The sequence below is a fragment of the Mastigoproctus giganteus genome, chromosome 2 (assembly GCF_048544385.1).
Source record: "Mastigoproctus giganteus isolate SK-2022 chromosome 2, ASM4854438v1, whole genome shotgun sequence".
Classification (NCBI taxonomy): Eukaryota; Metazoa; Arthropoda; class Arachnida; order Uropygi; family Thelyphonidae; genus Mastigoproctus; species Mastigoproctus giganteus.
In genome coordinates, this window is record NC_143576.1 from 237,082,509 (window position 1) to 237,103,658 (window position 21,150).

Genomic DNA, 21,150 nt, shown 5'->3' on the forward strand with positions numbered 1-21,150 from the left:
TGATTGATAAGAATCAAATAATATGAATCGAAAATACTCATTAAAAATTCTTTCAATTTACACCTTTGTGTTCTGTATAAAAAAAAATGATATTCTAAAAAATTAACTAAATACAATCAGATATTAATAAAATATTTACTTTGTTTAAAACTATATATAAATGTTGTGAAATACAAATTACAAATAATGGATTTTTTTTTTTTTTTTTAAATTTGAAGCAGAAGCTATTTTGCTAATTTATAAGTTTGAGTTTTACTAATATATTATTTTGTATTTTGAATTTATTAACTGCCACAAAAAAAAAAAAAAAAAAAAAAAAATTAATGGTACATACCCTATGAATGATTCCAGCTGAGTGGATATACTGCAAAAAAATAAAGTTTCATTCTAGAATTTCATAATGATTTTTCAAATTATAATTACAGATCTCTATACAATTAATAGAAACATAGCAATTATCAACTAGGTGGTACTACACTCAGGATAGTGGAGAATGAAAAGGACCTGGGGTAATTGTGCAATCAGATATGAATTTTTCTGAGCAGTGTAGACACACTGCAAGAGTAGCTCGTGGTGTATTGTCAATGACAAGACACCATGAGCTACTCTTGCAGTGATGGTTTTCTCATGGTGTCTTGTCAATGACAAGACACCATGAGAAAACCATCAACATAACCTCTCATTTTAAGGTCCTTAAACTTTCCCACACAACACTTATTCTGCATTCAACAATCACTGATCATTAGAAAATTTTGTAAGCAACTGGTTGAAATGAGAACAATATGTAGTCATCTTACACATGGTATGAGTGTTTTACTGTGAAATAAAATGCTATTATACCACTTGTTTACGATAACATAATAAATAAGTTTAATTTGTTGTAGTAATAGAAAACAAAATATGGAATAATAAAGCGAATATATATATATATATATATATATACACATATCATCATCATATGTTAAAATGATGCATTTGTACTAACCTACATATTAGTTATTCTACCTCGTAGCATGAGGCCTTTGCCCTTAAATACTTTATAGTCTATATCACTACGCACCATCAGGCATCTCTCATATTGTGAAGTTATACTTCATAACTGGGTTGTCACTATTGCAACACCCACCCACCAAAGGGAAGCCAACAAGCTTTGAAACGGTGACATCTGGGTGGTGGTATCCACTGAGAATAAATAACAATAGTCTTCTCCACTGGTGAGGTGTTATTTATTCGAGGTAGTACAATACCATGGCAACTCGTTGTGAAGGTAGTCACAATGAGATATAACCAAAACGATGCCAATTTAATTAATTAATTTAACTACTTTGGTAGATAGCTAGGTTAAAATTATGCATTTGCACTAACCTACATATTAGCCTAATATACACAAGTATAAAAACAACAAAACTAATGTAAAATTTAAAGAAGATTAGAGACATTTAGAGAAAATTGGAGAAAATTAGAGAATACTGGAGAAAATTAACATTCTCCCTCATGGCCATACATCTGCTACTTCCTCAGGAGCTTTGAGAAAATATATAGCCATACTAGAAGAATGTATGTGCAATTAAGCAGCGTGGCTATGGGTGCAAGTAGTTCTTGCTCCACGGCTAACCTCTATTTTCACTTTTATGAAAATAAGATTAAAGTAGACATCACGTACTACAGGTACATTGATGATGTACTTGTCATCACCTATGCAGATTTCGACAACATGGCTAAGAAAATTTATCCCGAAGAACTGACTATAGAAACAACCAGCACAGAAAGCAACCTACAAGCCACCTACCTTGATAGTCAAATCACAATAGCAAACGACTTAGTATACACCAGACACTATGATAAAAGAGACCAGTTTAGCTTCCCAGCTATTAAACTAACAAACCTGAAAACTAATTTAGCCAAGAATATACATGGAAACGTGATCAGAAACCAAACCAACAGAATTATGCACATATGCAATAACCTAGAAAAATTTGATGGAAGATTTAAAAAAAACTGAAAAATACTCTCATTAATAACAAAATCACCTGACAATTACATCAGACACCAAATAAACACATCTACACAAGCGAAACTCAAACAGCAACCAACTAACATTAATCCTAATAGAATCATAGAAAAAATCTTTTCCACGGAACATAAATGCTCTAATTAGAGCTGAAAATTGGCCTCCATTTGACCCCCAGGTTAATTGCACATAGGTGAGGCTCGTCACTTATCCACACGCCTGGATGTCCAAAATCATCCCCACTAGCAGAGTTGTTAACACCATGAATGTAAATACACTGGTCATCATCACTATGCAGGTATATTACATTCCACAAAACCTAACATATAGAATTAATTATTACAGAATCATTGCAAAAACTAGATTTATTTACAAACACGGAATATAACGAGAAACCACAGGGTTAAGATTCACACATTCACAATGGAGGCTGTATATATTTGTAAATAGTTATCCCCAAGATATCCACATACACGGCCGTGATGCCTTAGAAAAGCATTGCCGGTTCACACCCTACAGATAACATGATTAATTTTAATATCTATCATTCTATTATTTCTCATTTTTTGTTTAATTTAATGCATTAAACATAAATAAAAATTAAAATCATATTGTATCTGCTCCCTACAGTAAAACAAGCAAAAATATACAATTGTCCCAAGCCTTAAATTATAATTTTACATCCAGTCCACTCTCAGGAAGGTGCCTCCGTAGCCAGGTGGGAAGGAGCAGCAGTGCGTAGCACACGCTTCTTGATTAGACCGGGGTTCGAGCCCGTCACCACCAAATATGGAGGATGCGGAAAGGTCAGGGAATGACCACTGCATATCCCCGGAGCAACATGGCCTTAGTTGCTAATGCTCCTAAAAACCAAAATAACAATAACAACAACACTCTCAGGAATGCAGAACATTAGATTTAGCCTACGGCAAGTTAAACTATCATGCCACGGATAAAACCTGGTACCTCTGCGCAATAAATAGTACTACACACATAAAACCTAATAAAGGCAGGAAAATTGAACATTTTCAGTCTGACCACCACAGGATATGGAGGTGAGGTACAATGATATTTTAATCTGATACATACCCGTAGAGCTTTGAATCTCCTATCACAGTTTACTGTCATAGACGTAAACCACCCTGTTTATTTAAAAACTAAGTACATATATTCAAAATATTACTCTCTTTATTCCAAATTATTCACTAAGTAATTACCTAAAGTTAACCTAGCAAAACTGGTATAGAGGTTACAGAAATGGGTATGTATAATACATTCTTCTAGTATGGCTGCTCAAAGCCCCTGAGGAAGTAGCATATGTATGGCCATGAGGGAGAATGTTAATTTTCTCCAATTTCTCGAGTATTCTCTAATTTTCTACAATTATCTCCATTATTCTCCAATTCTCTAAATGTCTCTAATCTTCTTTAAATTTTACATTTTGTTGTTTTTATATTTATATGTATATTAGGCTATTCATACAGGGCTAGATTTATATATAACTAGAGGGTTGGTTGAGGTCACTACAAACCTGATGCTCCCAAGTGGTACCAAAATTAATTATAAAAAGTAATAATATATAAATAAGTTAAGTACATATATAACCCATGCACGTATAATTTCTAATTGTCACTGTACAATAGCATTAATGTAGCACCTAATACCCTCATTACGCTATTTAAAAATTTAATATTTAAATCTAATTGTTTTCAGACATGATTCCAATATATATATATATTTATTTTTTTATTTTTTTTTTTCAATGAAAACCCTAAACATGAAAGGTGTTAGAAATTACAGAATTGGTGTGTATGAGTTAAAGGTTGAGAAGACAGAAGATACCTAAAGTAGAAGATAAATGAAGAGAAAAAGACTGTTCTTTGAGTTTCATGTGGCAGAATTGAATGTCAATAAGACAGAGAGAGAGAGAGAGAGGTTAGTAACTTTAAGAGATGCGTCATTAATTAACTTGACTTCATTCTCTTCTAAACAGAGTACATAAGATCAAGAGAGGTTTTGGGGACACTACCCCCAAATGTGGAAATGATATTCCACGGTAGGACACATCTCAAAGCTCTACAGAGTGAGTTGCTGTGAAGAAAAGAAACACCCAAGACTAAAAACAAACCCCAATTTTTCTGATTCAGAAGAAACAATATTTTTGGTGTGCTTATGCGAAGAGAGATTAGAAGTCAGACGAACTAATAGAGCTCATGAGATCTTGTCTAGAAATCTGAGTGTTGCTGAAGATAGCAAAGGAGTAGTAGACTTATTTGTGCAAAATACGACAAGATTGTGTTTTAAAATGATCAAAGTTAACTTTAACAAAAGTGCCAGACAGTTTTTGGAAGGACTCCTATATGCTTTCAGGCTGCTCAGAGAATGCACAATGTTGTATTCTGTAGAGTTACCTTCCAATACTGGCACTGAGGGCAAGCTGCTTTCGATTTGATGATTTTTTATATTTTTTTTATTTATTACAAATGGCCACCACAATGGAATATAGCTTGGATACAGATGCAATAATGACTTTGATAACTGCTGTCCGTAGCAATCAAAAATCGAAAGACAAAAGTGGAATAAAGAGGTATGGCTCTGAAAAAAATCACAAAGCCCTAACCCCTTCTTTTCCTATCTGTGCAGTTTTGCTTAAAATGCCTGTTATTTTGATCTTCCACATTTTATTTATTTTTTTCTATTTCACTATTACTGGGAAACATTTCTGAAAAACTCGCCTGCTCAACCAGGACGACTCAGAGGAAGATTTGAGGTATTGTTCAAAACATCAAAGGCAGATATTGCTGGGATTTCAGAGATGTGGTGTCACACAGATATAAAGGAATGCAGAACTGCAATTTGGGGAGTACAACGTCTACAGAGAGGATAGACAGGATAGGAAGGGAGGAGGAGTTATGCTATTAGTTAAGAAACACATAAATTCCAAGGAAGTGAAGCCAGTCGACATCACTGGACAGTGCAGAGTCGAGTCAGTTTGGTGTGGCATAACCATTGGGAGATCAAAATTGAGAGTAGGAGTGTTCTATAGGCCTAATGACTCTGATGAGTATAATAAGAAACTGTACAGGGAAATAGAGTGGGCCAGTAATCAGAGAGTCTTATAATGGGGGATTTTAATTTCCCAGATATTGACTGGAATTTGGGGGCTGGTCACTCACACACTAGTAAGGCTTTTGTGGATTTATTGGATGATTGTTTTCTACATCAGCATGTTCGGGAGGCAACTAGAGGGTAATACTCTTGATTTGACTATCATTAGTGATTCTTCATGCATTAAGAATCTGTAGATAAATGAACCACTTAGGTGGCAGTGATCACAGTGTGCTGAAGTTGGATTTACTCAAAGAGGTAACTACCATTAGGAGTAAAAGGAAGGGTTTTGCTTTCGTAAAGGCGACTACGATGGACTGAGACAGTATTTAAATTCTATACAGTGGGACCAACTGATGATGTTACCAACAGCAAATTCAAATTGGGAAGCATTCAAAGAACTTATCTTGGAAGCTACTAGGCTTTACATACAAAGTAAGAAATATTGTTCAAGGTTTAGGCCTAAATGGATGTCAGATGAACTAATGAGACATATGGCAGAGAAGAAAAATACATGGGATACATATAAATTAATGGGCAACACAGAAGCCTATGATAGATACAAGTTGATCTGGAATCAAGTTACAAAGGAGGTTAGGCAGGCAAAGGCAGATTACAAGAAATCTTTGGCAAGGGATGCAAAGAGTTCTTTACTTATGTAAACTCTAGAAGGAAGGGGATGAATCAGATTGGTCCACTTGATATCGATCGGTCAACTGTTGATGTCCCTGCTCAGGTAGCTAACAAACTAAATGAATATTTTGCATCGACATTCACATATGAGGAGTTATTCAGCGAGGGGAATGCCAGAGGTGTATTCAACTCTAGCAGTAAGCTAGATAATCTTGTAATAACTGAGAGTAAAGTGGAGGAGAAATTGTTCAAGATAAACACAAGAAAGGGACCTGGGGTGGATGGGATCTATCCAGTTATATTAAAGGAGGCAGCAAAAGAAGTAAGCAAACCCTTAGCCATAATTATGAGAGCTTCCTTGGACTCAGGGGAGGTACCCATGGACTGGAGCTGTGCAAATGTGACCCCAATTCACAAAGGAGGATCAAAGGCTGACACAAGTAATTATACACCTGTGAGTTTAACTGCTCTTCCCAGAAAATTAATGGAGGCACTGGTTAAAGAAGCACTGCAGGATCATCTAGACAAGACTTCAGTTATAGCTCGCACACAGCATGGTTTTGTTAAGAGGAAGTCTTGCCTGACCAATTTGATTGGATACTATGATGCAGTCACAAAAGAACTGGATGCAGGGAATAACTTTGATATTATATACTTGGATCTTAGAAAGGCTTTTGATACTGTTGCACATGGAAGAATGCTGCACAAATTGGAGCAGTGTGGCACTGGAGGCAAATTGCTGCTATGGATAAAGGGGTGGTTGAGGGGGAGAAGACAGAGTGGTAATCAATGGACACTGCTCATCGTGGACTGATGTTGTTAGTGGAGTCCCTCAGAGTTCAGTATTGGGTCCATTATTGTTTTCTGTATTTATAAATGATATTGATGATGGTATATCAAGCTTAATATCCAGGTTTGCAGACGATACGAAGGTTGCCAGGGTTGTCAAGGACAATACTGACACTATGCTGCTGCAACAGGATCTGGAAAGGTTGAGCAGATGGGCTGAGAGGTGGCAAATGAAGTTTAACATTGACAAATGTAAAGTACTACACATGGGAAACAGCAACCCCAGAGTAACGTATCAACTCTGTGGTACTACACTGACAGTGGTAGAGAATGAAAGGGACCTCGGGGTAGTTGTGCAGGCAGATATGAAGTTCTCTGAGCAGTGCAGACGGGCTGCAAGAGTAGCTCGTGGTGTATTGTCAATGATATACAGGAATTTTTCTAGCAAGGATAAGGAGGTGATTATTCTCTGGTATAAGGCAATGGTCAGGCCACACCTAGAGTACTGTATACAGGCCTGGAGGCCTCATTTCAAGAAGGATGTAGAGCTGCTGGAACGAGTACAGAGAAGGGCAACAAGATTAGTGAATGGAACAAAAGGGGTGCTCTTACAAAGAAAGGCTTAAGTTTTGCAAATTACAGTGTCTGGAGACTAGGCACCAGCGAGGTGATCTGATAGAGGTGTATAAAGCCTTGAATGGTTTGAGCATGCTCAATGCTGATGGGATTCTTCCTCTTGCTCAGAATAATCACCTGAGAGGGCATAAATTCAAATTGAGGAAAGACAGATGTAGGATAGACGTGCGGAAATTTGCCTTTAGCCAGCGGGTGGTTGGTTGGTGGAACAGACTTCCATCCCTTGCCGTGGAAGTTGATAGCCTAAATAAGTTTAAGGCTCAGCTGGACAGGCATTTCGAACGAACAGAGGGGTGAAGTGGAAGTGATTATTTTTTATTTATTTTTATTTATTTATTATTTTTTTTTTTTTTTGGCTGATGCTGCATAAGCTTGCTTTCTTGCATCAAATGCCTCTAATAATGCTAATGCTAATATCAGTACAGAATTCACTTTCAAAATGGCAAATGGAAACAAATAGAGTAATCATATGACTTGTCATTTTATTTTTTCGGCACTACAAGACATCTCCACTGTATGTATCCATCCAATCTCAATGTGCCGTTATTTCGACAGTCTACTGCATATGATATCAAAATTATTTTTTGCATCTAATTCCTTTGTGACCACATCATAGTATCCAATCATTTTGTCAGACAAGATTTTCCCTTAATAAACCCATGCTGTGTTTGAAGTATAATTAAAGCCTTGCCTAGATGATCCTGCATTACTTCTTTTACCAATAACCATTATTTTTCCTGGAACAGAAGATAAACTAAAAGATCTGTAATTAACCATGTCATCCTTTGATCCCCTTTTGTGAATTGAGGATACATTTGCACATCTCCAATCCACAGGGTTCTCCGCTGAATCCAAAGGTACTTTCATAATTATGCTAAGGGCTTGCTTAATTCCTTAGCTGCCTCCTTTAATATAAATGAATAGATCCTATCCAGTTATATTAAAGGTGCTTTTCTTATGTTTAACTTCAACATTTCTCTTCCAATTTCCTCTCAGTTATTACGAAGTAATTTACCTCTCTGCTAGATCTTGATAAACTTCTCGCATCCACTTCCCTAAAGAATTCCTCATGTGTGAATGTAGATGAAAAATACTTATTCAGTTTTTCAGTAACCTGATTGGGATCATCAACAGTCAAAACATTGATATCAAGTGGATCAATTTGATTCAATCTCATCCTTTTTGTGTTAACATAAGTAAAGCAGTCTTTGCTATTTCTTTTGCATACTTCTCTGAAGATTTCTCGTAACTTGCCATTTTTGTATTTCTTAGTTGGTATGAAAAGCCTAGTGGCTTCCATGATTAATTCCTTGAATGCTTCCCATTTAGAATTTGCTGATGGTAACATCATCGTTTTTGGTCCCACTGTATAGGATTTGAAAACTGTCCATGTCCATGTCGTCACCTTTAAGAAATCAAAAACCTTTCTCCTTGATGGCAGTTACACCTTTAAGTAAATCCCAAATCAATACACTGTGATCACTGCCACTTAATGGTTCATTTATCTGCAGACTCTTTATTCATGAATGATCACTGCTGATAATTCGATCAAGAGTATTACTCCCTCTTGTTGCCTCTCTAACATACTGCTGTAGAAAACTGTCATCCAATAAATCCATAAAAAAGTCTTGCTAATCTGTGAGTGACCAACTCACAACTTCCTAAAAGCCAGATCATCAAAAAAAGACTTTTGGAAATATGTCTGCCAAAAAAAGTACCGAAATGTAAAAAAATGCAGTAAACTTTTAAATTCCTGTTTTGATTCCACATATCTATGCGAATAGGCCTTTTCGAATTTAAACAAACAAAGAATTGCTCTACTCTTATGGACTTGCATACAGAAGATTCTTTATGGTGTGCCTTATCACAGTATATCTCTGATTTTGAAAGCTTGGCAGATGACACAAACTTCACATAAATTTAAAATTTAATTACGTATGAATTTAAAATAAGAATTGTGAATTGTATTTAAATTTATAATCAATATTTTTCAATGTGCTGATTAACTTTTTTAACCAGGTGCAATAAAAATTCTTGAGATGGTAGATCGTGGCACATTTGTTGAAGAAAAAAAGTAGATTGCATCACAAATTAAGTTGGCCACCCCTGATATATAGGAATTTTGCTAGGAGGGATAAGGAGGTGATTATCTCCTTGTATAGGGCAGTCAGGCCACACCTTGAGTACTGCATACAGGTTTGGAAGCCTCATTTAAAAGTAAAGAGAAAAGCAACAAGATTAGTGAGTGGAACAAAGGATTGCTGTTACAAAGATAGGCTTAACTTCTATGAAATGCAGTGTCTAGAGATTAGGCACCTGCAAGGTGATCTGGTTGAGGTAAATAAAACCTTGAATGGTTAGAGCAAGCTCAATGCTGATGAGATTCTTCCTCTTGCTCAGATTCCGCACCTGAGGGGGGCATAAATTCAAATTGAGAAAAGACATTTGTAGCATAGATGTGCAGAAATTCGCCTTTAGCCAACAGGTGGTTGATTACTGGAATCAAACTTCCATCTATCGTGAAAGTTGACAGCTTAAATAAATTCAAGGCTGAACTAGACAAACTTTTAAGAGTGAATGGTTTGGTGAAAGGGTTTTTTTCCTTTTTTTTTGGCTGATGCTAAATAACCTTGCTTTCTTGCATCATATGCCTCTACTAATGCTAATGGTTAAGCAAGTCGGCAAATCTCCTAATGTCATTAGTGCCAACGTGCATAACAATATCACTTTTTGTGCCCTCAAAAGATGATAATCTTCTCTACGTCATTGATTTTTACCCCAGCGGACATACCTTAGTCCTATTCCACCTATACTTTTTGTACAATATTTTCCCCATTTCCCTGACAATAGAGTCGCTGACAACAACTATCTCCTGTGGGACCAGCACATTCTGTCTTGAGGTTGCTGCTGTGTTGCCTGATGATCACATGCAAGCTCAGGCTTTGATGTTGGGCAGCTGAGAGCTTGATGGGCCTCCCAATTTAAATCCTTCAAGGGCATCCACCCTGTTCTTTGAGAGGCTCATAACAACACTGAGTTGATGCCTAATATCCTCATACTCCTTACATCGAGCACACACAAAGACATCCCCTTGACAATATGTCTTGTTCCAGATAGATAAGTAAACATCAAGCAACCCATACAATTATAAGGCTGTGATTACAAGGAAAACTCCCCCCCTCCCCCAGTTCTCCGGAAAGTCACTGCACTTCCACTAGCTTGAGCCCTTTGCTTTGCTATCTAGTCTGAGGCATGATTTTCATTCAAATTCAATATAATTAAAAATACTACACTAAACAAATATAACTAATGCAGTAATAACACTATGGACCAGTTATGCTATGAAGTTTGCCCCTATGCATAGGGGCAAAGGTTGATGACGTTGTAGAGCGAATATCATCTTTTAAGGGCACAAAAGGTGATATAGTTGTACACGTTGGCACTAATAATATTAAGAGTAGGAGACCGGCAGAATTACTTAACAAGTACAGGTCACTGTTGAACAAAAGCCGAGAATTAGGGTTGAATTTGAAAGTGTCTGCAATTCTGCCCAGACACGATAGGAGGGAGTATATGATGAGAGCCTTGTCGATCAATTCGGCCCTGGAAAGATTGTGCAAGGCTCAAGGGGTAGAATTTTTTTCAGCCTGGACTGTACTTGTTAACAGGAGAGATTGCTTCTACAGGCATGGGATACACTTAAATAGAAAGGGTGCAAGAATATTTGCTGATGCTATCGAGGCAGTGTTAGGTGGGTCGGAAAACTGCTAGCCTGGGGGGAGACAAAGACCAATTAGATTGACAGTAGCCACTGGCAGAGGTGAAAGAGATTCTTGCACTGCTTCTATTAGAATGAGCAGAAGCCTGAAAAACAAGATGCATGGTATTTCAGAGACTGCTGGGAGCCATTGCGGTACAAGTAAACACATGGGTTGTGTTAGGGTAGCTAAGAATAGAAACAGGTGCAGGTATACTTGCGTGTACACCAATGCTAGGAGTTTAGTAAATAAATTTGATGAATTTGAGGTATTGCTCAAAACATCGAAGGCAGATATTGTTGGGATATCAGAGACGTGGTGTCACACAGATATAAGGGATGCAGAACTGCAATTTGGGGAGTACAACGTCTACAGAAAGGATAGACAGGACAGGAAGGGGGGAGGGGTTATGCTATTAGTTAAGAAACACATAAAAACCAAGGAAGTGAAGCCAGTCGACATCACTGGACAGTGCAGTGTTGAGTCAGTTTGGTGTGACATAGCATTGGGAGATCAAAATTGAGAGTAGGAGTGTGCTATAGGCCTAATGACTCTGATGAGTATAATAAGGAACTGTACAGGGAAATAGAGTGGGCCAGTAAATCAGTCTTATAATGGGAGATTTTAATTTCCCAGATATTGACTGGAATTTGGGGGCTGGTTACTCACACACTAGCAGGGCTTTTGTGGATTTATTGGATGATTGTTTTCTACATCAGCACGTTCGGGAGGCAACTAGAGGGAGTAATACTCTTGATTTGATTATCAGCAGTGATTCTTCATACATTAAGAATCTGCAGAAAAATTAACCACTAGGTGGCAGTGATCACAGTGTGCTGAAGTGGGATTTACTCAAAGAGGTAACTACCATTAGGGGTAAAGGGAAAGGTTATTGCTTCCGTAAAGGCGACTACGATGGACCGAGACAGTATTTAAATTCTATACAGTGGGACCAACTGATGATGTTACCAACAGCAAATTCAAAATGGGAAGCATTCAAAGAACTTATCTTGGAAGCTACTAGGCTTTACATACCAACTAAGAAATATTGTTCAAGGTTTAGGCCAAAATGGATGTCAGATGAACTAATGAGGCATATGGCAGAGAAGAAAAATGCATGGGATACTTACAAATTAACACATGACACAGAAGCCTATGATAGATACAAGTTGATATGCAACCAAGTTACAAAGGAGGTTAGGCAGGCGAAGGCAGATTACGAGAAATCCTTGGCAAGGGATGCAAAGAAAAACAGCTAAGAGTTCTTTACTTATGTAAACTCTAGAAAGAAGGGGATGAATCAGATTGGTCCACTTGATATTGATGGGTCAACTGTTGATGATCCTGCTCAGGTAGCTAACAAACTAAATGAATATTTTGCATCGACATTCACACATGAGGAGTTATTCAGCAAGGGGAATGCCAGAGGTGTATTCAACTCTAGCAGTAAGCTACAGAATCTTGAAATAACTGGGAGTAAAGTGGAGGAGAAACTGTTGAAGATAAACACAAGAAAGGCACCCGGGGTGGATGGGATCTATCCAGTTATATTAAAGGAGGCAGCAAAGGAAGTAAGCAAACCCTTAGCCATAATTATGAGAGCTTCCTTGGACTCAGGGGAGGTACCCATAGACTGGAAATGTGCAAATATGACCCCAATTCACAAAGGAGGATCAAAGGCTGACACAAGTAATTATAGACCTGTGAGCTTAACTTCTGTTCCAGGAAAATTAATGGAGGTACTGGTTAAAGAAGCACTGCAGGATCATTTAGACAAGACTTCAGTTATAGCTCAGACACAGCATGGTTTTGTTAAGGGGAAGTCTTGCCTGACCAACTTGATTGGATACTATGATGCAGTCACAAAAGAACTGAATGCAGGGAATAACTTTGATATTATATACTTGGATCTTAGAAAGGCTTTTGATACTGTTGCACATGGAAGACTGCTACACAAATTGGAGCAGTGTGACATTGGAGGCAAATTGCTGCTATGGATAAAGGGGTGGTTGAGGGGGAGAAGACAGAGTGGTAATCAATGGACACTGCTCATCGTGGACTAATGTTATTAGTGGAGTCCCTCAGGGCTCAGTGTTGGGTCCATTATTATTTTCTGTATTTATAAATGATATTGATGATGGTATATCAAGCTTAATGTCCAAGTTTGCAGACGATACAAAGGTTGGCAGGGTTGTCAAGGACACTACTGACACTATGCTGCTGCAACAGGATCTGGAAAGGTTGAGCAGATGGGCTGAGAGGTGGCAAATGAAGTTTAACATTGACAAATGTAAAGTACTACACATGGGAAACAGCAACCCCAGAGCAACGTATCAACTCTGTGGTACTACACTGACAGTGGTAGAGAATGAAAGGGACTTGGGGGTGGTTGTGCAGGCAGATATGAAGTTCTCTGAGCAGTGCAGACAGGCTGCAAGAGTAGCTCATGGAGTATTGTCAATGATATACAGGAATTTTTCCAGCAGGGATAAGGAGGTGATTATTCCATTGTATAAGGCAATGGTCAGGCCACACCTAGAGTACTGTATACAGGTCTGGAGGCCTCATTTCAAGAAGGATGTAGAGCTGCTGGAACGAGTACAGAGAAGGGCAACAAAATTAGTGAATGGAACAAAGGGGTGCTCTTACGAAGAAAGGCTTAAGTTTTGCAAATTACAGTGTCTGGAGACTAGGCACCAGCGAGGTGATCTGATAGAGGTGTATAAAGCCTTGAATGGTTTAAGCATGCTCAATGCTGATGGGATTCTTCCTTCTAGCTCAGAAAAATCACCTGAGAGGGCATAAATTCAAATTGAGGAAAGACAGATGTAGGATAGACGTGCGGAAATTTGCCTTTAGCCAGCGGGTGGTTGGTTGGTGAAACAGACTTCCATCTCCTGTGGTGGAGGTTGATAGCCTAAATAAGTTTAAGGCTCAGCTGGACAGGTATTTTGAACGAACAGAGGGGTGAAGTGGAAGTGGGGGTTTTTTTTTTTTTTTTTTGGCTGATGCTGCATAAGCTTGCTTTCTTGCATCAAATGCCTCTACTAATGCTAATGCTAAGTTTACATTATTAATTATATATAACTAAAATTCAAATGTTCTTATTGATACAAAAAATGGTGGCAGAAGTCAGAATAGATCAAAAAGAGGAGATCTGAAATTATGAAGTCTCTAACAAGCAATACCAGAGTGGACATATATACAAGTTCCCCTAAAGTGAAAGGAATCAGAGCAAATAATTATGTTAAACTGAGATGAGTAGTGGTTGAGGCAACCGATAATTAATTGGAATTCTCTCAGAAAGAATAAATGGAGCATGGCAGATTGTTGGTGGAAATGTATATCATTGAAAATAGCATCAAGTGAACGTATACAGGCCTCGCATAATGCGAGTTCCATTAACATGTTTTTCAGTTACTGCTATTTGAAAAAAATTATACCACCTTTCGCTTTACCCGATGCAAATTTCCAGTTAACAAGATTTTTTTTTTTTTTTATGTGATAGTTGAAAAAGATTTGAATCGTGCGTTAAGCTTACCATGCGTCGGACAGACAATAAACAAACTTTTGCCTGTTACCCACCTCAGTGTGTTCCATCAACCATCAGAAGAAGACGTGTTACTTGTTTGTCTCCCGCTAATAAAGTCAATGCAGACTCGCATTTAAAAATTCTAATTTTTAAATGAGCCAGATGAAAATGTTACCGGGAAGGAGATAACGGTAAAAGAACTAGATCAAATCTTTCGTATTGCAGAGAACCTCAAACAAAAGGTTTGAGGTTCTCTGCGATATTTATTTCAACAGGGCCCAGAGAAGGTTGTTGTCAGCTATCGGAAATTGATTGATGAAAAGAGAAAGTCAACACGGTTCAAACATTTCCGTAGCAAATTGTTTCTTCACTGTGTATTTTATGTCAGAGGTTCCCAAACGTTCTCGGTTCACGGCACCCTTAGTGTCTCAGTAATTTTTTCACGGCACACCTAGACCAAAAGTTCCTAACAGTTCCATTTATTAAGTAGTTAGGACCAAACAACTTAATAAGAAATGCTGAAACCGTTGTAAGCTTAAGCTTATTTTTTGGGGGGAAAAATGTGGGGGATGTTCGACTTACCTTATTTAAAAATGCAATTAAATCTAGGGGAAGATCAGGTCAAAATTCAGGGAATCGTGGGTATAAATGGGATATATAAGGTCTGGTTCAGTAGCGTTAATTAGTTGTAGAGAGAGTTATAGAGGGAGGAGTTGTAAAGAGAGTTATAGAGGGAGGAGTTGTAAAGAGAGTTATAGAGGGAGGAGTTGTAAAGAGAGTTATAGAGGGAGGAGTTGTAAAGAGAGTTATAGAGGGAGGAGTTGTAAAGAGAGTTATAAAGGGAGGAGTTGTAGAGAAGTTATAGAGGGAGGAGTTGTAGAGAAGTTATAGAGGGATGAGTTGTAGAGAAGTTATAGAGGGAGGAGTTGTAGAGAAGTTATAGAGGGAGGAGTTGTAGAGAAGTTATAGAGGGAGGAGTTGTTCCATAAGGGAAGGAGTTCCATGAGAATAACAGTCGGGAAACAGTGAGAATATTGTTGGATTACGGACGAGAGGATTTGCTGGTGTAAGGGCATGAGTTGTTCGGAGTTAACAAGTTTGGAAGCAGCAAATAAGTTAGTAATCGAGGAAAGTTGTATTTGGGAATGGTAATTAGTTAAGGTTATGCAACTAGTAGTTTCAAGTGTTAATAAGTTTAAAATAAGTGGGCAGTTAATAAGTATATGCCACTTCAAAGTGAGTTTGATAGAGAAGAGTTTAATCTGATGTGGAAACCGTTAAAGGAAGTGCTAGAAGATAAAGGAACTGGTCCAAAAGGTCGGAGAAGTGAAAATAATTGTAAGTACTGTTTCGTATTATTATTTCTAGTCAAGAGAATAATCCAAAAAGGGGAAGAAAGGCATTCTGAAATCCTAACTGTGATATTTTGAACTAGCCCAAGGAATAACTGGATAAACAAATTGGATATTGTTAAGGAACTATTGTTTCAGTTAGTAACAAGATATGCTGAATGAACTTATTATTTTTGGTTTATCCCAGTGAGGAATGTTTGTAATATGAAGAGTTTTGTTGATCATTTTTGTAAACCTTTAAGTCAATTTCTATAATTAAACATGTTAAACTTTTTAAGTGTGTTTGTCAATTGCCTCACTCAACCTAGCTAAAAATGCAATTAAACCTGAAATCTTGTAGATGCAGTCAGAGGCCCAAGGATAACTTGATAGTTTCCATAAATAAAATTAAAGTAGGGTTTAGCTTAGTAGCCAAGGGTATATGGTTAATAATAAAAACCAAAGAATTTATGCCTATAATTGGCGAGGCCAAGTATAAAACAATACCCTTACGATTGACAAGCCAAACAGGATTACAATTGGCAAGTCAATGCAATAAGAACTAATAAGGTAAAAGGTAACACCTACAGTGTGAAACTACCTCGAGCTAGTAGTTCGCACAGCATCCGACAGATGTCAAGTATCGCTGTGTTTCCCTCAAAAATTTAAAATATTCCACGGCGCACAGTTTGGGAACAGCTGTTTTATGCAATAAGCATTTAATTCCATAATTATTTTCATTATCTTTTACATGGTATACAATTAAAATGTTATTTAAAAGGTATTTTTAAAATTCTTTATGGACATTCCTGAAGATCAAGGACCAATTATAATTTTTCCTATTGATTATTATATTCGATCAACGTGTTTCTGTGATGCGCTCGCGGGACGAATCAATCGTGTTAATTGAGGTCAGCCTGTATTTGTGAAATGATTGTGTAAGGTTTTCTTTTTAACCTTTTCACTGATAAGTTTGTTTCTACTAGCATGGGTATTCATAATGCATTCAATAGGTAAAATAAAAGTGGAAGGGATCAGGTATGAAATAATTAAATTTTTATATATTATTATTAATTAAATGGTGCAAGGAAGCCTGAGGCTTATGCTGGACAAGCCAAAAAAAACATTCCTGCATTACTCTGAGAGAGAGAGAGAGAGAGAGAGAGATCACCAAAAAAGCAAGAATGATGATATCCAGCTCAGGGTCCTAAGCTACATATCATCATTCTTCTCTTTCATGAACAGTAAAGAAGACAGTATGCTACTCCAACTGGATCTAGACAAGTTGGGCAAATGGGCTGAGAAGTGGCAACTGAAGTTTAACATTGACAAATGCAAAGTACTGCATATGGGTAGCAATAACCCAAGAGAAACGTACCAACTGTGTGGTATTACACTCAGAGAAGTGGAGATTGAAAGAGACCTGGGGGTAATTATGCAGTCAAATATGAAGTTTGCTGAGCAGTGCAGACTGGCTGCCAGGGCAGGTCATGGAGTCTTGTCAATGATATATAGGAATTTTGCTAGCAGGGACAGGGAAGTGATTATCCCATTGTATAAGTCAATGGTCAGGCCACACAGAGTACTGTGTACAGGTCTGGAGGCCTCATTTTACGAAGGATGTAGAGTTGCTAGAACAAGTACAAAGAAGGGCAACAAGATTGGTGAGGAGAACAAAGGGGTGCTCTTACGAAGAAAGGCTTAAGTTTTGCAAACTGCAGTGCCTGGAGAGTGTAGGCACCTGCGAGGTGATCTGATTGAGGTGTATAAGGCCTTGAATGGGTTGAGCAATCTGAATGCTGATGGGATTCTTGCTCAGATTAAGAACCTGAGGGGGAATAGATTCAAATTGAGAAAAGACAGTTGTAGAATAGATGTGTGTGGAAATTTGCCTTTAGTCAGCAGGTGGTTTATTGGTGGAACCGACTCCTATCTTTTGTTGTGGAAGTTGATAGCTTAAATAAATTTAAGGCAGAGCTGAACAAGCAGCATTTGGAACGAATGGAGGGGTGAAATGGTTTTTTTTTTTTTTTTTGGCTGATGCTGCATAAGCTTGCTTTCTTGCATTGTTATGCCTCTAGTAATGCTAATGCTAATCTGTGATTGGCATTTAACATAGCTCCCAGTGCATTGTGCGAGACCTTTTAAGATATTACATTAAATTTCAAGAATTTCAACATTTTCTAATAACTTAGTTCTCCATTTTGTTTTCAAAGAGATGAATGAAATGTGAAATGCTGTACTTCTTTTTGATGACTATATAAATCATAAATCTCTTGGACATGTAAAAGGTACAAAATACGTCATGTCACCAAAAACATGACTGACAAAGGATTTGAAAAAAAAATGGTAATGGCTAACTAGAAATTATCAAATCCTAAGGATCTGGTTAAGATAACAGTTAAACTTAGGTACAGTTTTATAAGAAATGATTACTTGTAAAAGAATAAGAGAAGTTTACCTCAATATGATACGTAGAACACTTCCATATGATACTCTCCAGAAATTAAAACAAAAACAATTAAAAAAAAAAAAAAAAAACGAAAATCTTATTACAGTAAGAAATAATTAATAATTAAAAATCACATAGTAAAAAATATTTTACTTAATTTTTAATTGTGTTCATTTGATTTTTAATTATTGTTAATTATTTCTTACTGTAATTTAGGATTTAAAATATTTTTTTAAAATTGTTTTCGTTTTAATTTTTAGAGAGTATCATAAGGAAATATTCTACATATCATATTGAGGTAAACTTCTCTTATTCTTTTACAAATATTGATATCAACGTAGAACGTATTGAGCATTATAGCTCTTGTTCATACTAATAAATGATTACATATGTAGTATATGGCATACTTAAGGCAGCTGACCACACGCAGGAACAAACAAGTACCAAATAACCATTTCTGGCATTTTGACCACAAAGACAGAAATGGTTTTTTTTGGTCTGCGGTTTAGAATTATTCTAAAGCAGTTGTTTCTTAACTGTTCCTGAATGCAGTTGGCCTCCAGTATTTCAGAACTTTGTGTGTCTTTCCACATAGAATAATATTTAAATTTAATTGTTATCCTGACAAAAAAGAATTCCAGAGTGAAAGTGAATATGCTGGTGTATTTTTATATAACAATTTATTTAATTGTTTAAAATTTACAGTTAGTGTTAATTTCTTTTAAATACATAAAGATACATAGGTTACTACAGGTTTCAGTAGCGTTCTGTGTTCAAGAAGGCAAAGGACTTGAAGTCTAAAGTATTCAGATATAGTAATAGTATCTATCACCACTAGTATAGTCTAATGCTCTTGTTTGCCATGAAGAAGAGCATTATGTCAATTTCACAGTTAAACTCAGCTAACTTCAAATACTGCATTCCAACCATTTTTATTCTTCACATCAAACTGTTCATGAAGTTCAAGAATCACACTCAGAGCTCATTAGATGTCACTGCAATCAAATATATTTACACAACTACTTTATGAGTATTAGAGTAGGGATACAGATTTTTCCAAGTTAGTCCTCATTAGACAGTTTATTTTTTTATTATTTTTATTTTTTTGATTTGGTAGTTGTTGGCGCATCGGCTTCTGTGGACATATTGCACCTCCCAAGGTTTTTGCAGTACTTTGATCCAAGCCCGAGGCGGGAATCGAACCCGCGACCTTTGGGTTGCCAGGCAGGTACTTTACCCACTCGGCTAGCCCGGTCGGCTAGACAGTTTACCAAAATTACCAAAATTTATTGTACAACCACAAGATGTGGAAATTTCTGCTAGTTTCCATTCCACCAGCTGCACGCATGCAAGCACACAATATTATAATGCTTTCAAACATTTAACAACACCAATAATGAAATCTATAACCTCATAAGGAAGTTTGATGATCACAGCTACTGGCATAAAATTACATTACAAATCTGTTAAGCAATTCTATTCCATGATAATAATAAAAAAGAAACCTCTAACATTATAACATTTTTATATATTGCTTATATTGAAAACCCACTTCAACTTTTTAAAAAAATTCAATATCATGTTGCTTTTTTCATGTTACACGTGAAAAAAGCAAAATGATATTGTTTATTTATTCTAATGTCTAATTTCTGAGAATCTTTATAGTTCCAAGATTTTTCACACAAATGGTAACTTGTAGTTTCTAGAAGAGTTCAAGAGTAAGATGGAAGACTGGAATCACTTTTATTCTGAAGTTTACAGAAATATACACTTCAGAATAAAACCAATATCTGCCTGGTGTAAATAGGTGTAAGCATAATCTATCATTATAATAAATTAACGGAATGCTTCACAGAAAATAGCGAGAAGTGTGTTCCCTATTCTATATATCTGAAAAAAATGACTTTTTGAAATACGGTTCACTGAAAAAACATGCACATCAAACAAGCAAACAGAGAAAATCATTACCTTGAGTCCTCTAAGAATCTGGTAGACAAGAAACTGTACATGATCGTCACTCAGTCTTTGCGTTTTGATTATATTATTTAAGTCAGCACCCATCAAATGAGTTACGAGGTATCTAAATTTATATGGGAACAGAAGAAATTCGTAAAGTTTCGAAAGTATTATTATACATAAATGCAGTTGATTAAATGTAAAGAAATAAAATAAGTAAATTTAAAGCATTTGTATCTGTTATTTTCTTCAGGTAACCAAAACATAAATAAGCTACAAATAATTTTCAGTCAGGTCAACAAAAAAATATGCATGAAGCCTTCTTATTCAAGAGGAGTGTTTCCATTTACAATGGGTTTCCTCAGCCTACAAGTTATTTCTTGTTAGGAATTTTTTCCCGCCATAAAGTGCGGTTCAAGGTGTCTTGGTCGGTTAAGCCTCGGGCTGTCATGCATTCCCATACTCCATCCATCCATCCATGTCCTCTTAGGTCTTCCTATTCTCCTTCTTCCAGGAGGTATCCATTCCAGGATAGCCTTTGGATATCTGTTTTCTTGCATCCATTTTACATGTCCATACCATGTTAGACGCTTTTCTTTGATGGTGTCAATAATAGTCTTTTTCACTTCGATTTTTTCCCTTATGTCTTCATTCCGTTTTCTGTCTCTTGTAGAAGTTCCTGCTGAGCATCCCCAAAAATCCATTTCTGTGGAGAGCAATTTGTTTTCTGCTCGCCTATTCAATGTCCAGGTTTCCTAGAACATTTTTGATATAGCTGTATTTAACGAAACGAAGCTGTATTTAATCGACCCACACCGCGATGTCGTGGTGGTAGACAGATCCCACCATTACCTAAAGCGTACCTGGTTGGAATCATTAAATATAAAATCTTCGGATAAATCCTTAAACAGGAACAGTGGTTGCCAAGTCAACCCGATCACAGA

The 21,150-nt window shown here is 36.8% G+C and overlaps 1 protein-coding gene across 1 annotated transcript in view; it reads right to left on the reverse strand.

The window, feature by feature from the left end:
• Positions 1-21,150, reverse strand: part of p38b (p38b MAP kinase) — a 208,978-nt gene that overhangs the window by 124,654 nt on the left and 63,174 nt on the right. Inside the window, exons 4-5 of the mRNA XM_090390241.1 lie at positions 20,219-20,330; positions 335-364 (exon numbers count right to left, since the gene is read on the reverse strand). Of these exons, the coding sequence (XP_090246367.1) occupies positions 335-364; positions 20,219-20,330 (142 nt within the window). The remainder of the gene's footprint in view (positions 1-334; positions 365-20,218; positions 20,331-21,150) is intronic.